The 19,730-nt window shown below is 34.7% G+C and overlaps 1 protein-coding gene across 1 annotated transcript in view; it reads right to left on the bottom strand.

Moving 5' to 3' along the window:
- Positions 1 to 3,063: 3,063 nt before the first annotated feature.
- Positions 3,064 to 19,730, bottom strand: part of tnfrsf21 (tumor necrosis factor receptor superfamily, member 21) — a 44,269-nt gene continuing 27,602 nt past the window's right edge. Inside the window, exons 5-6 of the mRNA XM_056480746.1 lie at positions 8,449 to 8,662; positions 3,064 to 6,028 (exon numbers count right to left, since the gene is read on the bottom strand). Of these exons, the coding sequence (XP_056336721.1) occupies positions 5,799 to 6,028; positions 8,449 to 8,662 (444 nt within the window). The 3' untranslated portion in view covers positions 3,064 to 5,798. The remainder of the gene's footprint in view (positions 6,029 to 8,448; positions 8,663 to 19,730) is intronic.

Below are 19,730 nucleotides of genomic sequence, written 5' to 3' on the forward strand. Positions count from 1 at the left end.
GCTAAGTTTTACAATAGATGGCAACCATTTCTTGATCACCTGGACCAATATAATGAGGATTTTGATGCTTAAAATGCTCATTACCCCTATTGACTATTGTGACTATTAGTATTTTCATTGAAACCATTTATATGCCCTAATTGTTTTTTTAATAATACTTTTTTTTCTTTAATTATTTTTTATTATCAATTTTTCTTTCTTTTAATTATTAGAACCATTATTTTCTTTATATTATAATGCTTATTCCTTGTATTTTTTTATTATTGTTGTGTTCTTTGGTAATTATTGTAAAATGTCAAACTAATAAAAACACTTGTTAAAAAAAAACGATTTGACGGCATGTTTGGAAGTGTTTGTTCAATGAGAGTAAAATAATCAATTGAGGAGACTTTGAATTTTGATTTCTTCATTTGAGTGTTTACCACTGTTCAAATAAAAAGTTGAGTTAACTTAAAATTTTAAAGTAACTGGCTGCAAAGAAATTTTGAGTTTATTAAGCTTTAGTTGTTGAAGTTGTACCAAATTACTCCATAAAGTATACTTGACTTAAAACAGCCTTTTCAGTCAACTTAAAAAAATTTTTGGCACAACTTCAACTGCTGAAGCGTAATAAACTTACAATTTCTTTGCAGCTGGTTGCTTTAAAAAATGAAAACTTGAGTTAACTTAAAATTTTACAGTGCATGCTGTGTGCACTTAATTGTGCTCACAAGTCGCCTCCATTTCCCAGGTGAGTGAAATTATATATTTATATACCATCTCTATAAAGGTATTTGTTTTACTTAATTTATCATTTATAATTTTCTTTAGACCTGTAAAGCAAAGTCATCTGAAACCTGGTCATACAGTTTTATGCCCGGATTTCATAAGTAGCCTTGCATTTACTCACACAGACTATATTTGAAGTATTTGGAAGTAATTTGCGTTTTAATCCTGTAGAAAAAAGTTCATAAGAACCATGTTTAGTGGCTCGATTTATCACAATAGTGTTTTTAAAATACTAAACACTTTATTGATAAAGTATACAACCAAGCACATGTGGTCAGAACACAAATGAATCGCAGGTAATGAAGTATTAAGCGTTTCTCCCAAAAAAAAGCCCATCTAAGCAAAATGCTGACAGTTTTCTGTAGCTTCGCTCACTCTCCGCCTCTTTTCCCTTGTTTGGTATCCATGACGCGTGAACAAAATGGTGACGGTTGGCCACACCTACATGTAGCTTCTTTTGCGTTCTTCAGAAACCTATGGGTGACGTCACGGATACGACGTCCATATCTTTTACAGCCTATGAAAACTGAACTGTTCATAATTATAAAACCTTTCCAAGTTACAATAGGTTTACTGAAAAATTAATGTCAACTTGTTGCTTAAGGCAATGTGTTTACTCACTTTTTTAAAGAAAAGAATGCTTTTTACAGTGTGGGTTTTGGCTTGATAATCTTCCATGTGTGCCAATTTGTTCAGTGTCTTTTGGATGGTAACGTCATGAAACGGGATCTTTATTGATACCTAAGCTCGCAGTTGCTTCTATGTTGGTCTTTGGTCTTTTGGAGTTACTGGGTTTGTGGAAGAAGTTTGGCAGATCAGATACTTTAGGAAAAGTGGACTGTTCTTCTGAGCTTTTCCACTTTGGAGATAATGGCTCTATGGTTCTTTGGATTCCAGGGACCAGCTTTGAAACCCCTCTCAGATTATTTATTTCCTTCATATTTTGTGTTTACCTTTGTTTTAAATTACGTTTTGGCTTCAATTCTGAAACTTCTGAACAATTCTGAAGCTATACAAACTATTCAGTTTTTCCCTTTTGTTTTCCTTTAAACCTTGCTAACAAACAGGTTGAGGATGTACAAATCCATCAAACTAAGAATGAGGAAGAATGTACCTCCTTTTCTGTGATATGGGAATGCCCCTACAAATACCTGTAAATCATATCATGAGATGAAGACTGGGGCCACACATAAGCAGAAAGATTTTTATCTAAACAGGTCATGGGTTTTGTAACCAGTCTGTTCCCATTTTTATGTCAGTCAACCACAACCAATAAATGACAAATTATTAACCTGAGGAAAAGTTTGAAGGATTTTAATTTACATTTAGTTTTAAAAATATGTAACAAAAATTATCTTAAATATAAAATTGCATCAGAAACAAATAAAAATCAAAGCACAAAGCACATCCTGTTTTCTCTCTCTCCCTCTCTCTGTCTCTGTCTCTCTCTCTCTCTATGTCTCTCTCTCTCTCTTTTAAAAGTGAAAAGCTTGGATCATTTTACAAGCTATTTATGAGTAGTTTATTGTAAAAAAAGGCTTAATTTCCTTTAATTGTTATTCAGTAAAAAATCATTGTTATAGAAATCAATTATGTTAAAGTGAAATAAATGTATAAGGCTTTATGGCACTTGTACAACGCTCTATTGGTACTAATGGGCCCAAAGTGTGCCAATAAAATATCCCCCACACCATTACACCACCGCCTGCCTGAACCGTTGATACAAGGTAGGATGGATTCATGCTTTCTTGTTGTTGACACAAATCCTGACCCTACCATCCAAATGTCGCAGCAGAAATCGAGACTCATCAGACCAGGCAGTTTTTCCAATCTTCTATGGTCCAAAGTTGGTGAGGCTGTGCAAATTGTAGCCTGAGTTTCCTGTTCATAGCTGATAGGAGTGGCACTTGATGTGGTCTTCTGCTGCTGTAGCCCATCCGCCTCAAGGTTGGACGTGTTGTGCGTTCAGAGATGCGCTTCTGCATACCTCGCTTGTAACGAGTGGTTATTTGAGTTACAGTTTCTATCAGCTAAAACCAGTCCGGCCATTCTCCTCTGACATCAACAAGGCATTTGCACCCACAGAACTGCAGCTCACTGGATATTTTCTCTTTTTCAGACCATTCTCTGTAAACCCTAGAGATGGTTGTGCATGAAAATCCAGGTAGATCAGCAGTTTCTGAAATACTCAGACTGTATATCAACACTGCACTTACCTTAAAATAAGCATTTTCATGTCACTTAAAAAATGTGTGCAACAACACATCAAGAACACCAGATGAAAACAAGCCCAAATTATGACAAAAACTTTAATCTGTTGATTTCTCAGGTTACATGATCAATAACAATAATAATAAATGTCTTGGTTACATGTGTTACACAGCCGTTAGAATACATATTAGCCTTCAGCTTTATGATTCTGTCCTCGTTTGTTTCCAAACAGTTCATTCAACACTCCTCCTATAAGATTCAGGAGAGTTAATACCAGCTGTTCGTCTTGACCTACTTTTTTGAGTAAAGTTAAATGGCCAAATGACCATAAACCCTGTTACTGGGATAAAATCCACCACTATCCCATAGTTTCACATCTAGCACCAGAGTGACTTGATTTAACAGAGACATTCTCTCTGTACCACAGATCATCCTCTGCAAAAAAATGAACACTGAAATGCTACATTTGAATGTTGTGAAATCGATTTTTGGTGGTACTCTAGCCTCTGTGAAATTACTTAGCAATCATACTTGTCTTTTGTCCTCTTTTATTGGAAAAGCACATGGAAATCATATTTAAAAAAGGTATTTTAAGAGTTGAATAGTGAATGCACATTACCAACAGTCATGATCTGCATCATAACCAGTAGAAATGACTTTCAATGCCCTTGAAATCACATAAAACACAAAATCATCATCTAAACCAGCTACAGTGGTAATACTTCTGAACATTAAAAAATACAAACAAAAGGAACAAAAATACCTTGCTCTATAGGATTTGTAAAGAGTAAAAAAAAACTACAACTAGCAACAAACCAACAACAACAAAAACAGAACATTTGAACAATGTCAGTTGTACTGCAGCCCATTCCTGCCACCAGATTTAAAAAAAGAATGAAAAAAATGTAGCAAAATATGATGTTTTATTACAATTCTAAAAACAATAAGTCATTCGGTTTGCGAGATCTAACTTAGGATTGTGAGACAAAAAATCAGAAGTCTTTAAACTTTTAAATGAAGTTCAAATGTAAAGAAATAAGTCAGATATTGTTGGTGAGTTTATCAGCTGTCTTGCAAATTCTGTTTATTTGATCAGTTCAGGGTTTTTAAACTTGGTAAAAATTGCAGTAAACAGACTAGGCATGGGACGATAACCGGTTTCAAAATATACGGCGGTTTGGAAAAGTCAAGGCTGTAAAATCGTTAAAGTCTTTTGTTATACCGTTCTTTTAAACAACTATTTTAATGAGCTATTTAGGGCAACAGAATCTCCAGCAGAAAAGGAGCATCTACATCATCCCAGCGTCCTATAGTTGCTGTACTTTATATTCCAGGAAAAGAAAGATCTCCAAAGATGCCTTTTCAAGTTGTAAAGAAATCGGTGTTTTTAAACAATTGAAGACAGCAGAAGTCAATGATTTATTTGAATTATTTAGCCTGACATGTTTACAGTTCCAAAATACTTTAAAAGTTTCCTAAAAGAAAATATATTGTGTTCAGGGGGGAAAGAGTTGTTGTTTTTACCCAGATGTACTGTATTTTAGAGCAGTAATCCATAATCCAATGACACCGTGATATTTTTATCAAAGGTTATCATACCGTCAGAATCTTATACTGACCCATGTCTAACACAGACTCACTAAAAACATTCTCTTTAAAAACAGTCTGACATTCTCAGTTCATAAACTGAAATATCTTCACTCAACTGCACTAGATACAGTCAGATTTGCAGGCCATCCAATAAACTAACAGAAAGAAATAAAGTCTTATAAAGTTTTGCAACACAAGCTCATTCTGAAAATGTAGCCCTATATACATTTCTGGAGATCTCCAATTATGTAGCCAGAAGTACGAATGGCTTTTAAACGAATGCTACAGGGTGGTATGACCATATACCAGCTGACCATATGGACGGCTTTCCAGCTGTTACCAGTTTGTCCAGTTAGCTTGCCATGTACGTTGACGGACTTGAGAGGCAGAGAGGAGTTGACCGCGACAACGGGGTTCGAGTCTGGCAAAGAACGGTTCCAGAAAGTGAGCCAAAAAAACAAAATAAACAAGTAAATAACAAAGTGAGAATGTGGTAAAATCTGAAAATGTGCTAAAAATCAGGAGGCTTTTCTTTATATGGATTGCTTTTTAAAAACTATCAGTTGGGTTTAGGGAAGTGGGTGAGCGGGTCAATTGGTGCTTTTGAAAACACTATTGGTTGGGTTTGGGAAAGGTGGTGGATGGGCCATCGGTCAGTTGGTCAGTTAGTCATTCAACAGCGGTCTCTGGTTGATTTACACAAGAAGAGCAGACGTGAATGGCACTCGCAGAGAACTTTGAGATCTTAAAAATAATACACAGTGCCCTCTGGTGGATTTGCAAAAAATAAGAACTTTTTTAAAAAAAAGTAGCTCCTGGGACGTATTTCACGATCTCCAGAAATGTATATAGGGCTGCGTTTTCAGAATAAGCCTGGCTTGACATTTTGATATTTGTCTCAAAACCCTTTTTTGTTTATATTAATATTTTTAATTCCATGGCAGAAACAAACTCCCACTTCCACAATTTACAAAAGCATCTGGTGAATTACATCGTTTAGCTTTTGAGTCTGGCATCATGCTGAGGCGTGTGCAAGAGTATGCTGCATGTTAGAGAGGTTATAGCATTGACACCATCTGTATCCAGTCAAGAGCAAGCAGATACACTCTCCTCTGAGCTTTTAAAACTGCGTGCGCGTGACATCAGTGGCACAATCAATCCGGCCGAGTCCACATTGCCCGTCGCCACTTTGCTTCTGTAGCTTGACGGCAGTGAGATGTAATGGAGGTTTAAAGGAGGTCAGGCAAGTGGCTGTAGACTGAATCCAGCAGCGTTTGGCTTGCTTCTTGACTCTTGACCCCGGCGATCTCGAACAAGCGGTCCAGCTTGTCCTCAGCCATAGGGATCTCCTCGATAACGTGGAGCTCATCGGGGTTGAGAATATGCAGCATATCGTCAAAAATGGGCTGAAGGTCACAGGGGTCCAGACGCACCTGTCGCAGCACCGTATCCTTTTTCTCTGAGGGACAGAAAGTAGAGATGTTTTAGCACTCATTATAGTCTTATCTTAATACATTCTACCAGAAACATACACTGTCTGTCTCTGAAATAAAACATAAATACAGTGAATAAAGGTATTTCATCTCAAAAAAATTCTAAAATGCACTGATGGTTGATTTCTGGGAGTTGTTCTGTTAAGGAATATGTGATTCAATTGGTTCTCAGATTTTTTTTTTAAATTAAAAACACTTTACAAACCCTGTCATTGTCCTTGTCCTCATCCCAATTAAACCTACAGTTTTAAAAGTTTTATTATGCTAAAAACTGTTATTCAGAAGAAAAAAATAGCAAGTTTAAGTTATAGTTCACATCAGCTGAATAAAAACATGAAATTATAAATAAATTCTACAAACAAAAACTATTTTACAACTGTCCCCATGTTTCTGTCAGTCGTGTCACATTTGCATTAAATGTTTTTTGCATTAAATGTTATTGTATGCTTTTTTTCAGGAGGACAAGCTTAAGTCACATTTTTTATAGGTGAAAATGTAAATTTCTGGTAGAATGTCCCTTTGATAGGATCCATTATTATCTAAAGGATCTAGTATTAAAATAAAAGAGCTAAATAGTTGATGTTAGATGGTGTAATGTACTTTTTTGTGATTTGCTGTGTGTATTATAAATGGATAAACGTAAAGCATCCACAAGGGGGCGGTATACACTGTAAGAAGGCCTTTTTCAGAACGATTTAGGACACTTTAATAGTAATATATTTATTTACTTTTATTCGTTTGAATTGTTCAATACTGAAAACAATACTGAAAACACTGGCACATTATTGTACAACTTAAATTTCTAGGGTTATTTTAAGTAGTCATTTGTATTAATCGAATCAAAATAACTGAAACAAGTACATATAAAACAACTTCATTTCAGCTAGTGGAAATATTTCTCATTTTCATGTAGTTACTTTAAACTAAAATAATTCAATATTAAATTGAATATATATCAGTGGGTCCCAACCTTTTTTTTTGCCTAAGACCCCGTTTTCCCCCGGAAAATGTTGTAAGGCCCTCCTCAACATTTAATGGTATTATCTCTAAAATAATAATAATAGCCTAATGTAAAATATAAAAGTAAAACATCAGTAGGCCAATTGTAACTGAAAACGTAGCCTTTGGCCTTTAAATTGGCCCTATATTAGTTGCCATTTTTTAAGTTTCTTGTCAGTGGCTGTGACGCCACTCATCTCATTTTGGGTGTGTGTCAATTCTTTTGCCTTGTGCTCAAAAACTGCCCTGGGCTTGTCGAGGTATTAGGGATGAGTCGTCTGCATGTCTTATTAATTTGGATGGCCTCATGCATTTGTTAGCAAGAACTTTGGCGCAGATAATGCTCTGTGGCTGGGTCAGAGACTCTTTACTTCGAGAAAGTGGAATAAAACCATAGTTCAGGTGACTATCTTGGTATTTCCTGCATTTCTTTTTTCCAGTATTGCCAGCACTGCGACCTGAAAAGTTTGGTGCTTCCACACCTGGGTCCATTAGCTGCTGAGGGTGAATTAGTGAGGCTCTGTCTTTTATTGTGGAGGACGAATTAAAAATTTGTTATTGATAAAATGAACTAAGGCAACATGATCATTCTCATAATTGTCTACTGCAACAAAATGTTTAAAATATGACGAGACCCCCTGTTGGGAACTGCTGAAATATATAGTCGTAAGAAAGTAACTAGTACTACTACTACTACTACTACCAAATTTGTTATTGTTTTGGACAATATTTGGCAATATATTAAAACTAATTGCAAGTCTGGAATAAAAAAATGTCAATCAAAATCAAAAATGTTTTAAAAAAATATAAACATTGAGAAAATCCACTTTAAAGTTGTCAAATTAAGCTTTTAGCAATGCATATTTCTATTCAAAAATTTTATTTGGACATTTATGTAAAGAAAATGTACAAAATGTCTTCATGACAGATGATCTTCACTTAATATTCTAATGCTTTTACAGCAGGAAAATCAATAATGATTCTAAAAAATAAAATGAAAAACATCACGTGATATCAAGTATCACTGAAACTAGTGAACAAAAACATCCTTTTTGCATGTTTGAACATTTGATGTAGAAACATAAAGCCTCCACAAGAGGGCCACATATACACTTAAAGACATTACAGCAATGATTTTCACCATCAAAACTCCAACCAACTGTTTGAGGAAAACTAATTCCTCTCTAAAGATTGTAGGCCACCTAAACTATAAATTCAATTTAATTCAATTGAATTTGCCATTTAATATTAGATGATGAGAAACTAAATGAAAAATGAAAATATAATGTTATTACACAAAACATTAAATGACAATATATTGTACCACTACAGACTCAGTGTGTCTTTATAGCTGGCCGTGTGCCTCTTTATTGAGCTGTGCATTTACCTTTGGTAATAAAGGAGCCTGTCCGGCTGAGGGCAGAGTCTTTGCTGGAAGTGGAGTCACAGCGCAATAGCGGCTCGGATTCGTCTGGAAAGAATCCTCTGCTGCGCTCCATTGGCGACTGCTCCACCGCCACACCAGGAGACTCCAAAGGCTTATGACTGGGGCTCAGACAATGGCTTACATTCACAGCCGTCATTAGCTTGTTCAGGTCAACCTGCGGCAAAAGACGAGTCATCATATGTGTTAATGACATCACTTTGACTCACATATTCTTTTGATGCATTCTCAGCCCTCAAGTGTATCATCAAAAACCCGTAGTACACAAATCAAGCACTTGAGTAAGAGTGCTAATGGCCTAAGGAAGTTTTGCTTCTCATTTTTGCTTCTAAGTTGTGACCTAAATGTGATTTCCAAATAATCCAAAAAATTGGCATAAGTAACAAATTTTTTGTGCCATCTGGACAAAATGTCCCATTTTTGACTGACTTTAAATCAGCATGTAAATTCCCTGAATCATTTACTGGAGACTCACTCTGAACGAATCATTTGAATGAGTGAATCATCAACATTACATTGACGTAAGTTCTGATAACCACATTACTCTTAATTGTAAAGCAGAATCATGCCTTCTTTTGTTTGAAGCTGCTTTGAAATACATAATTATGAAAAGCTTTATAAAAATAAACCTGAATTGAATTATCCAATCAGGACAAACAATGTTTTCTTGGAACAGCTCTTATTTGCGTAATGGATCTGAGAGAATGAGGGTCTTTGCTGACAGACAGTGATGGCTGTATTAAAGTGTGGGCAGTACAAGTGTATCAGTACAGCATGTGCCCATGGCCGGGTCAAAACTCAGCCCTGAACCACCCACTTGAGTCCCGTCCTGCTGGCCTTTGCGTCAGGAGACGACAGATGAAAAAGATTCAGAAATTGACTGCCCACACAGCACATGGCCTGTGTTAGAGTCACAAAACCCTCTGGACGCAAATCACTCTTGTGTTGGAACATTAATGGTGCATTTCCGAAAATGAGTCACTTCTGGAAGTTGGAAGAGTCTGGATTTTATTAGTCTGGCACTGTTCTCTTGTCTGTATTGACAATTGTTGGCAGCCTTTTAGATATTTATTTATTTATTTATTTATTAAGCTAGTTCAGCATCAGACAATATACTCAATGTAAAACAAATATATAGAGCTATGGAAAAAATTAGGAGATGACTGGATTTATTAGGTATCGGTTTGAGTAAGCTATATAGCTTTACTCTGTAATAAAGGTCAAATAAAACTTAAAAGGTTAGATTTGTGGTAAAACAAAAATAAAATTAAATAAGAAAATAAAAAAATAATATTAATAATGGTGAGGTAGTGCTGTCACCTCAAAGCAAAAAGGTCGCTGGTTCGAGCCTCGGCTGGGTCAGTTGGCATTTCTGCGTGGAGTTTGCATGTTCTCCTCGCGTTCGCCTAGGTTTCCTCCGGGTGCTCCGGTTTCCCCCACAAGTCCAAAGACATGCGGTACAGGTGAATTGAGTAAGCTAAATTGGCCGTAGTGTATGTGTGTGAATAAGAGTGTATGGGTGTTTCCCAGTGATGGGTTGCAGATGGAAGGGCATCTGCTGCGTAAAACATGTGCTCGATAAGTTGGTGGATCATTCCGCTGTGGCAACCCCAGATTAATAAAGGGACTAAGCCGAAAAGAAAATGAATTAATGAATAATATTAATAATAATAATAATAAAATGTTTAAAATAATTTAATTAAGCTCTATGAGTGTGTTTTTGGCAATAGACGAAAATACATTAATGTGACCAAATTAGAATTTTTTTTTATTCCAAAAATCATTATAATATTATTTAATCATCATGTTTTACGAAGACATTTTGTTTTTTTCTTACCATAAATATATTAAAGCTCTTTTTTATTGGAAACCTGTAACTATTGACTTCAATAGCATCTGTTTTCCTTACTATGGAAGTCAATGGTTACAGGTTTTCAGCTTTCTTCAGAATATCTTTTTTTTTTGTGAACTTTCAGTATTGCCTTTAAATATTAAAAGTAAAAAAAAAAATAATAAAATGTTTACTTATTTTGCTAAATATATATTTCAAAAAGGTGGCAAAACCAAAGCTATTAAACTAAAAAGGCTAATACAAGGCGTGTAATCAGACAGAGCCGGTTTGCTCGAAATGTTATGTTAGTTTAATCTTCACTTTGGTTTGAAGATTTAGAAGAGAAACAAAGGCCATTTGTTGCTTTGCTCATTGAGCAATAACTGTCCTAAAATTAGTTCTGAGATCAGTCTCAATCAACTGTATATGTAACTCATAAAATATGCAAAAAAATGGCTCATTTAGTTCATAGATGCCCAAAGTAGGGCCCGCAGGCCAAAGTTGGCCCATAGTAACCTTTGATTTGGCCCACCATCCCATTTGAAAAGAGTGGGAGAATATTGGGAAGGTGGTTGGGGCAAATGCCTTTGACAGAGATTGTTATTTCGATTTTAACTTAACCCTTTGTTTCTTTGTTTTGTTGCTGAGCTACAAAAAAAAAGGTTGTAAATGAATCAGACTTTTAAAATGTAACTTGACAGAAAGCAATGCACAAGACATTGGCAAGCAAATCAAGGCAAAGGCAGGAGCAGGTCGACTAGTGTTTTCAGCATTAATCTCCATTGTGTCATAATTGTGATTTTTTTTAAAAATGTTTTTACTGTAATAAGTTAATTATGAATGTAAAAAAGTATACTGCAATCGTTAATATGATTTAAAGCAACATTTTCTCATTATTTTTAAATATTTGGGAATAAATTAGGAAATAAACTACGGCAAATTTAATGTAATATAGTGTGATATATTCGGTTTGGTATATATTGGGCCCACATCCCTCAATCAAGTTTGGTTTTTGGCTCTTCATAAGAAAAGGTTTGGTCACCCCTGATCTAGGATAACTTCAAATAAAACTTAGAGACTTCAAAACGTAGGACACATAATAGACATACATGATATTATCAGACCTTTGATTTTAAGTTAAATAAAAATACAAATGTATTTAAACTTTTATTTAATAAAATCATGTTGGACTAACTCAATTACATTCAATTGTGAAAATAGTTTTTGTTGTTGTTGTTGTTGTTGTTGGTACTAAACAAATTTATTGGATGGAAATCCTGCCCTCAATTAAATTGAGTTCTTCCAATCAGATATTTTTTTAGTGTTCCAGATATTGTAAAAGTTGTATCTCAGCCAAATGCCATCCTGTCCTGACAAAGTATACATCAATGGAAAGCATATTTATTCAAACTTTACATAATGCATATCTCAGTTTCTAAAAATGTACACTAATTATTGGTTCAGTGTTTACTTGATTTTTTTATTTAATGGTAAAACCTTCTTAAAAATATCAAAAAAAGAAAAGCAATATGGTTGCCTAGTAGCATTTAAGCCAGAAAGTAGAGTAAATGATATTTAATTAATGTTATTTGATGTCATGTGGCCACACTTGATGACCGGCAGGAAATCTCTGGTGACTCCCAGGTTGAGAATTCATGACAGAAGCTCTTCAGTGAAGCATGCACTGTAAAACCCTGGGCAAGTGTTCAAACTTCAGAAGTGGCAATCCAAATTATAGGAAAGATGTAAAGCACTCCATTTCCGGGAAAGTCTCCCATAGAATCAGTGGTGAATAATCAATGGCACGTAGAAAAGCAGCCCATTACTCTGAGTGGCACATTTAGTCATTCATTAGTCACCCCACACAGAGAACAACAGCTCTGAACTCAAGCACCGCTGGTAAAACAGCAACACAACAGCTCCAGCAACTTAATATACAGTGCGAGCAGTGCGGCATCACAGTAAAATTAGAATGAAATTAGACCAAATACCTGGATTTTTCAGAGATATTATGGTCGTTTAGGTCAATGGTTCAAATACAATAAACTCATTTTTTTTGCAGTGATATGATTATGTTAAGACTCACAGTCTCTTGTTCTTTGTTATTTTTAGACTTTAGACACATTTGGGAAAGCACAAGGGGGAATAAATAAATGGCTGAATCTTGGGAGAAATGTTCCTTGAAACAGTAAGCACTATGCGGACAGATAAGACTGCTCCACCCTGTCCACAAAGTCATGTATTAGAGCTGAAAGGAAGGAAGTGCGCGCCGCAGCACATGCAAGCTATACCAAAATAGCCACATTTAAAGGGGAACTGGAATGACTGGAGCAATTACAGATGCATCACCCTGGCGAGCAGTTCTGGCTTGTTTACCAGCATGCTAAATCTTACTGCAAAAGCTTTATACCCTCCCGAAAAAACAAACAAACAAACAAACATATACATGTTTCATATTAGTGCTGGGAAAGGATTAATGAGGATTAATCACATCCAAAATAAAGGTTTGTTTTCCCGTAATACGTGTGTGTATTTATATTTATATATTCATCCATTCATTTTCCTTCAGCTTAGTCCCTTTATTAATCAGGGGTGGCCACAGCGGAATGAACCACCAACTCATCCATTCGCTTTACACAGTGGATACTCCTCCAGCTGCAACCCAGTACTGGGAAACATCCATACACACTCATACACTACGGCCAATTTAGTTTATTCAATTGCGCATGTCTTCGGACTGTGAGGGAAACCGGAGAACCCGGAGGAAACCCACGCCAACACGGGGAGATCTAACTCCACACAGAAATGCAGACTGGGAAATGGGAAGTGGGACTTAAACCTTCTTGTTTTAAGGCGACAGTGCTAACCACTTAGCCACAGTGTCACCCAATTTATTTATTAGATTTATGTAATACACATACATTACTAAAATAAAACATTTTAGTAATATAACACAAACACAAGATATTGAAATGTAGATATAATTTGTCTACATATTAATATTTATATAAGGTAATTTTTTCATAGCCCTCATGTTTGAGGACATTTTCACTTTTTTTCCCCCTATTTTACTTTTTCTTTTAGAGAAAGCCGTTATTTATTGTTAGTTTGCTGGAATAAATGCAATTGTTGAATTTTATAAAATGATTTAAAGGTCAATACTATTAGTCCCCTTGAGAAATTTGGCCGAAGAACAAATCGCTGTTGTCTAATGACTTGCCTACTTAACCGAACTTGCCTAGCTAACTTAATGAGCCTAGTTAAGCGTTTTACCTGCACTTCAAGCTGAATACTATCTTTCAAAATAAGTGGCAAAACATTATGTACTGTTATCATGGCAAAGATAAAAGAAATTAGTTATCAGAAAGTAGCTATTAAAATTATTGTTTAAAAATGTGTTGAAAAAATTCCTTTAAACAGCACTTGGCAAATATTTGAAAAAGAGTTGAAGAGTTCAGATGCAAAAACCTCTGAGTGCCGTCTGAAAATTAATATTTTTCTCAGCCTGCTTTGTTTATGTTAAGAAATTTCACTTTAAAACCAGGAAAAGGGCTTATTCTTAGCTACAAAAGTGATATTACTGAACAAAGGCCTACACACAGGAGCCTGAAAAAATAGCTCATTTTACAGGAACATTTCAGACGGCATTTGGAGGTTTTTGCATCTAAACTCTTCAGTTGGATATACACACAATTTTTAATGTTCTTGGCTGAAAAATGATTATATTAATGTATTATATTATTTATTATATTAGAATCACTTACTACAAAGAATGTATCTTGCATGTGAACAAATGTAAATATGTAAACTAATATTGATCAATATAGTGTGTTTAAAAATGTATACTGTATTACCAAACGTAGGTATTTTCATACAACCGTAAATTAAATATGCAACAAAATCAACAATTTGTTTATATATATTTTATATATATATATATATATATATATATATATATATATATATATATATATATATATACATTTGTTTGTATATATTTGTATATATTTGTTTATATATACAATATTTTCCACATAAATTTTTTGTTTCTGAAATAATCTCTTCACTAAGGTTGAATTTATTCTAAGGTTGAACTGAAAATCCTTATTTACAATTTATTCAAACTATTTTTATAAAGTCTATGATGTGTTTTTGTCACAATGTAGTGACTTGTCACTTTCTATGTAAGGTGTTCTTGCTGAATAAAAGTATTCAAAACGTCCCATTGACCCCAAACCTTGTCATACAGAATTATACAGTACATGTACACACATTGTTATCTTTAATAACATTACACATATTATACAGCAGAACCCATTGTTGTTGTTTCTATTTCAATGGTTTAGTTGCCTTATGTAAGCTCCAATGTCAACTTGTAATCATAGTTCAGACAAGTTACAGGAAGAAGTAGAAGGATGGGCGTAAACCCAAATATTTTCTCTATTCACAGCTAGTAGACAGACTTTTGGCAAAGGTCTAAAAGCACAACATGAAAGCCGTCATAATCGCTGTGCCATCACCACCAGGACACACGGCGCACATGTGGAAACTGTGTCACTGCCACGCTGATCTTATTAGCCTGATCCAGACTCAACAAGACCACCTACAGCACAGCATACAGTGCATGGTCCACAGCTGACTTCAGAAAATGGACGTTACGCATAAAAATTGAACTTTGAGAGGAAATATAGTTGGTCATTCCTTCTTTATGATGGGTCAAAATGCTGTGTATAAACAGTAGCAGGGGACAGATGATGTTTGTCTGGCTGGCGTGCACAACAAGTGGAGCAGTGGGTGTGTTTGTTCTCTGAGGGCCTTTATCTGAGCTTTACTTGCAAGTTCAGTCCAAGTGGTATGACTTTGAATTCTTTGTAACTGTAAAAGTGCATTATTTTATTCTAGGCTGTAAAAGAAGTGATAAAGTCAAAAGAACTAAAATTGGGAACTCTTCATTTTTTTAACCCTTGGGCACTGTTCAAATTGACTACCCTTTTGTTATGTCCGGTATAAAAACATCCACTGAATTAAACTGTTCTTAAAATGCATCAGATACATATATATTTTTTTAATTTCTTTGCATGAATCTGTTAATCAACCCCAGTACAGGATTTAATCTCTTTAATGATGTTACTGATTTGGTGAAAAAAAACACACAAAATGACGTATTTTCAATACAAAAAGTCATTTTGGATTGGATTTTTTACCTTTTATCAAAGTCTTGGATATGTGAAACAACATTGCCTTTGATGCATTGGTTTTTTCTCCCTAATTTACTGTTGATGGCAGTTTTTGCCCCATTGACTTCCATTATAACCACATTTGATGGTGCATAAATACACAGTCTTTGTTTTTGTTTACTCCATGTAGTTCTGAGAGCTGAGATGCATATTTTGATTTTGATCAAGGTAAGTGCGTAAAGGTCGGTCTCTCTCACACACGCACACACGGACACACACACACACACACACACACACACACACACACACACACACACACACACACAAACACACACACACTTTTTAATTTGCTGTTAAACTCCATATAAAATGTTTTGGGGTTTCATTTTTTGCACAGGTCTATCTAAAATGTTAATGGTGCCAACTGATGATCAACAGTAAAAGTAGCAAATTTTACTATCAAAAACGCATGATTATATGGTGTCATGATTTTGTAATCAATGAAATGTGGTTATAATGGAAGTCAATGGGGAGACTTCCCTAATGGGGAGTAAATTAGGGTGAAAGAAATGAAAATGTATCAAAGGCAATGTTGTTTCACACGTCCAAGACTTTGATAAAAGGTAAAAAAAAAAAAAAAGTCCACAATTACCTTTTTATATTGAAAATATGGAATTTTGTGCTTTTTTCACTAAATCAGTGACATTATTTGTGATCTTGGCAATTAAAGAGTTAATAATTAAAAAGAGTTAAAATCCTGAAATTTTTAAAACAATTTAGTTGTTTTGATCAGGACTGGGGTTGATTAACAGATTCATGCAAAAAAAATCATCTGATGCATTTGTACAGCAGTTTAATGTAGTGGATATGTTAATCCTGAACATAACAAAAGGATAGGAAATTTTCCCTAATTGTATCGTTGAGTTTTTTTTTAATTCAAAGAAATTTCTCGAAATATATTTTAAAATGAAATTTGTCACCAAAAATCATTCTGCTAGATGAAACACAGAAAAGGTTTTGGCCAAATTAAGGCACAAAATCATTCCAGAGTAGATGAAAAAATCTCCCTCAGCACATACCGGTTAATGGGTATTCCTGCATAGTAACTGCTTGATTCTAAATAAACTGGGAATTTAATTTTATTGATAGGTCATTATTCAAATATATGCTATAGTTTCCAAGAAAGTGATGGATTTATCCTCTACACATGGAATGAAATTGTTCTTTTATTCACAAATGTTTTGTGAGCTGTTTAAATTTTGCACATTAATAAATTCTCAAAACACTGTAAAAAGTTCAGTTTTTTTAACTTAAAAAAGTGAGTAAAGCGATTAGTTGACTTTACTTAAAAACGTGAGTAAACCTGTTGCCTTAAATGATTAAGTAAATTAACTACAGCTGAAGTCAGAATTATTAGCCCCCCTTTGATTTTTTTTTTCTTTTTTTAAATATTTCCCAAACGATGTTTAACAGAGCAAGGAAATTCTCACAGTATGTCTGATAATATTTTTTCTTCTGGAGAAAGTTTTATTTGTTTTATTTTGGCTGGAAAAAAAAGCAGTTTTGAATTTTTTAAACACCATTTTAAGGTCAAATATTAGCCCCTATAAGCAAATTTCGATAGTCTACAGAGCAAACTATCGCTATACAATAACTTGCCTAATTACCCTAACCTGCCTAGTTAGCCTAATTAACCTAGTTAAGCCTTTAAATGTCACTTTAAACTGTATAGAAGTGTCTTGAAAAATATCTAGTCAAATATTATTTACTGTCATCATGGCAAAGATAAAATAAATCAGTTATTAGAAATGAGTTATTAAAACTATTATGTTTAGAAATGAGTTAAAAAATCTCCTGTTACATAGAAATTGGGGGGAAAAATATACAGGGAGGCTAATAATTCAGGGGGCTAATAATTCTGACTTCAACTTTACAGTATGTGCATTTATAAATATTAAGTCAACTGAACAGTTCCAAGTTACAACGGATCTACTCCCTTTTTTAAACAGAGTCAACAGGTCGCATCATGCAAGTCACTGGGGTGTATTGCTTTTTTAAGGTAAAGTAACTAATTGATTTTTATAGTTTAATTGAAATAACTTCCTTTCCCAGTAATGCGTTAATCCGCTGCCTAAAACATATGCTGGAATAGTTGGTGGTTCATTCCACTGTGGCAATCCCAGGTATATAAGGGACTAAGCCGAAGGAAAATGAATGAAAGAAATAACTTCCTCTATCTCTTGTCAGTCATTAGCCATCACCCACTAGCAAACTACAACAATCTTATGATCCAATCAACTATGAATGGGAAGGCAGAGATTTTTTTTTAATTCCTTTAAATCAGGGGCAGACTGGCTATAGGAATGCCTGATGGTCAATCTGGCCTGCCATCATAAATCTGGGCTGAACCAATAACCCATTTTTTATTTATCTCTTATTCGATATATCTCATAATAGTAACTAACATATGAGTCTTACTGAAGCTAAATATTTAGATAGAAATACAACCTTTCCTTCCATATACCAGACATTTTCCTGCATCAAATAACAAACCTCAACTCAAATGTCTGAACGGTATTGACCTACACTTTAAATCTGATACTAGCATCTGTGCCCAGCTTAGCATGTCCTATTCATTCACCTGATGCTGTGTTATGCGTTCTGTGGAATTGCATGTGATTTGATCTAGAAGCATGTGGCTCTGATCAATGAGGACCTTTCTGCTTATAATGACATTTCACCTCGATTGTGGGAGCATTTTCATTCAGCATCACTAATTCAATATCAGACCTTTTAAGCGCAGTTGAAAATGCTCTCACTAGATCCATGTAATACTCATGTGCTGTGGACAAAAATAAAAGCCCTGCCATTATTTACTCACCCTTGTCCCATTAAAGACATTTGTATGATTTTTCTGCAGTTAAGAATAGAATGGAAATATTGAACTGAAAAATCCAGTTTTAAATAAAATAATTGTTTAATAAAATAAAATAAAATGGATTTATTAAATCATAAATCAACTTAAAACAAATAAGTATATACAATTAAATAAAATATGTTAGTTTAATTTAATTATATTTATTTTTATCATCCTAAATGAGATCCTAAAGAACCGTATGCTTCTCGCTCTATGAGGAGTGTCATTCATGTCTTTTGCAGGTGCACTTGGTCTGAAGACAATCGCCTGTAATATCATTTCATTTTGTTTTTGATTGTCTGGATGGTGTAGGCCTATAGTTATAATACAATATAGTTATAATAGATGTAATCAAACTAGTGAGCAACTTAAGCAAAACTGATACTATAATTGTTTTTACATTTTGTTTTGTAGTTCGAGCACAACTAAATATTTGTTGCTGTTTTTAATTGCTTAAGTTTATTTGATTGACTATATAAAATCAGTAGATCTTATCGATGCATTTATTGGGTAAAATTGTTACTTTTTACTGTCATTCAATGTGTTTTTGTTTATTATCATTGCACTGTCACTTTAATTGAGTGTGAGCAGCGCGGCAAAATATGAAAGCTCTAATCTGTTAACATGGACGCCAAGAAAAACCACGCGCTGCTCATGCTCTGCTCACGCTTGCGGTGTGAAACAGGCTAAACATGAGCTGCGGAATGTCAGAGCAGGACACATTAATATTCATTACCATCCCAAATATGGTCAAAACCATGCATTTCACTCTAGGGGTAATTCCTCTGGTTATAAATAAGCATATAAAACCAGTTTTGGAGAATGTTTGAATTACCAATGCCACCATATTACATCTATGTAGATATCAGGGAACACTATTGACTCAATGCACTCTATGGCACCTTTAAACAAAACACGGTGACTGGTGTAGAGAACTGCTTGAACATAATGTGCTCAGCAGAAAGCTGACTTTGCTCCACTTTCACAAATGTAAGTTCAGTGAAAGTCAACACCCTCACTGGCAGTTAGCTGATTATGAGGTGGCGTTGACAGCCAGACATATAAAGAAGCCTGAGAGCTTTATCTCACTATATCTTGGTCCTATCAGTGACATCAAAATTCGCTCAAAAGCCTTAACTTCTAAGCATTATCTACTGTAACCTTGAGACAAGGACAGGGAGTAAATAAAGTGGCCTTTATAAAATCTGCAACTTTAAAATGAAAGCTGATGACTGATCCTCCGTCTCCGGTCAGGCCTTTGTCATTAGTAATGCATCTCAGTGGGGTGAACCCAGGAGTC

This window comes from Danio aesculapii, chromosome 20 (genome assembly GCF_903798145.1).
Source record: "Danio aesculapii chromosome 20, fDanAes4.1, whole genome shotgun sequence".
Taxonomy (NCBI): Eukaryota; Metazoa; Chordata; class Actinopteri; order Cypriniformes; family Danionidae; genus Danio; species Danio aesculapii.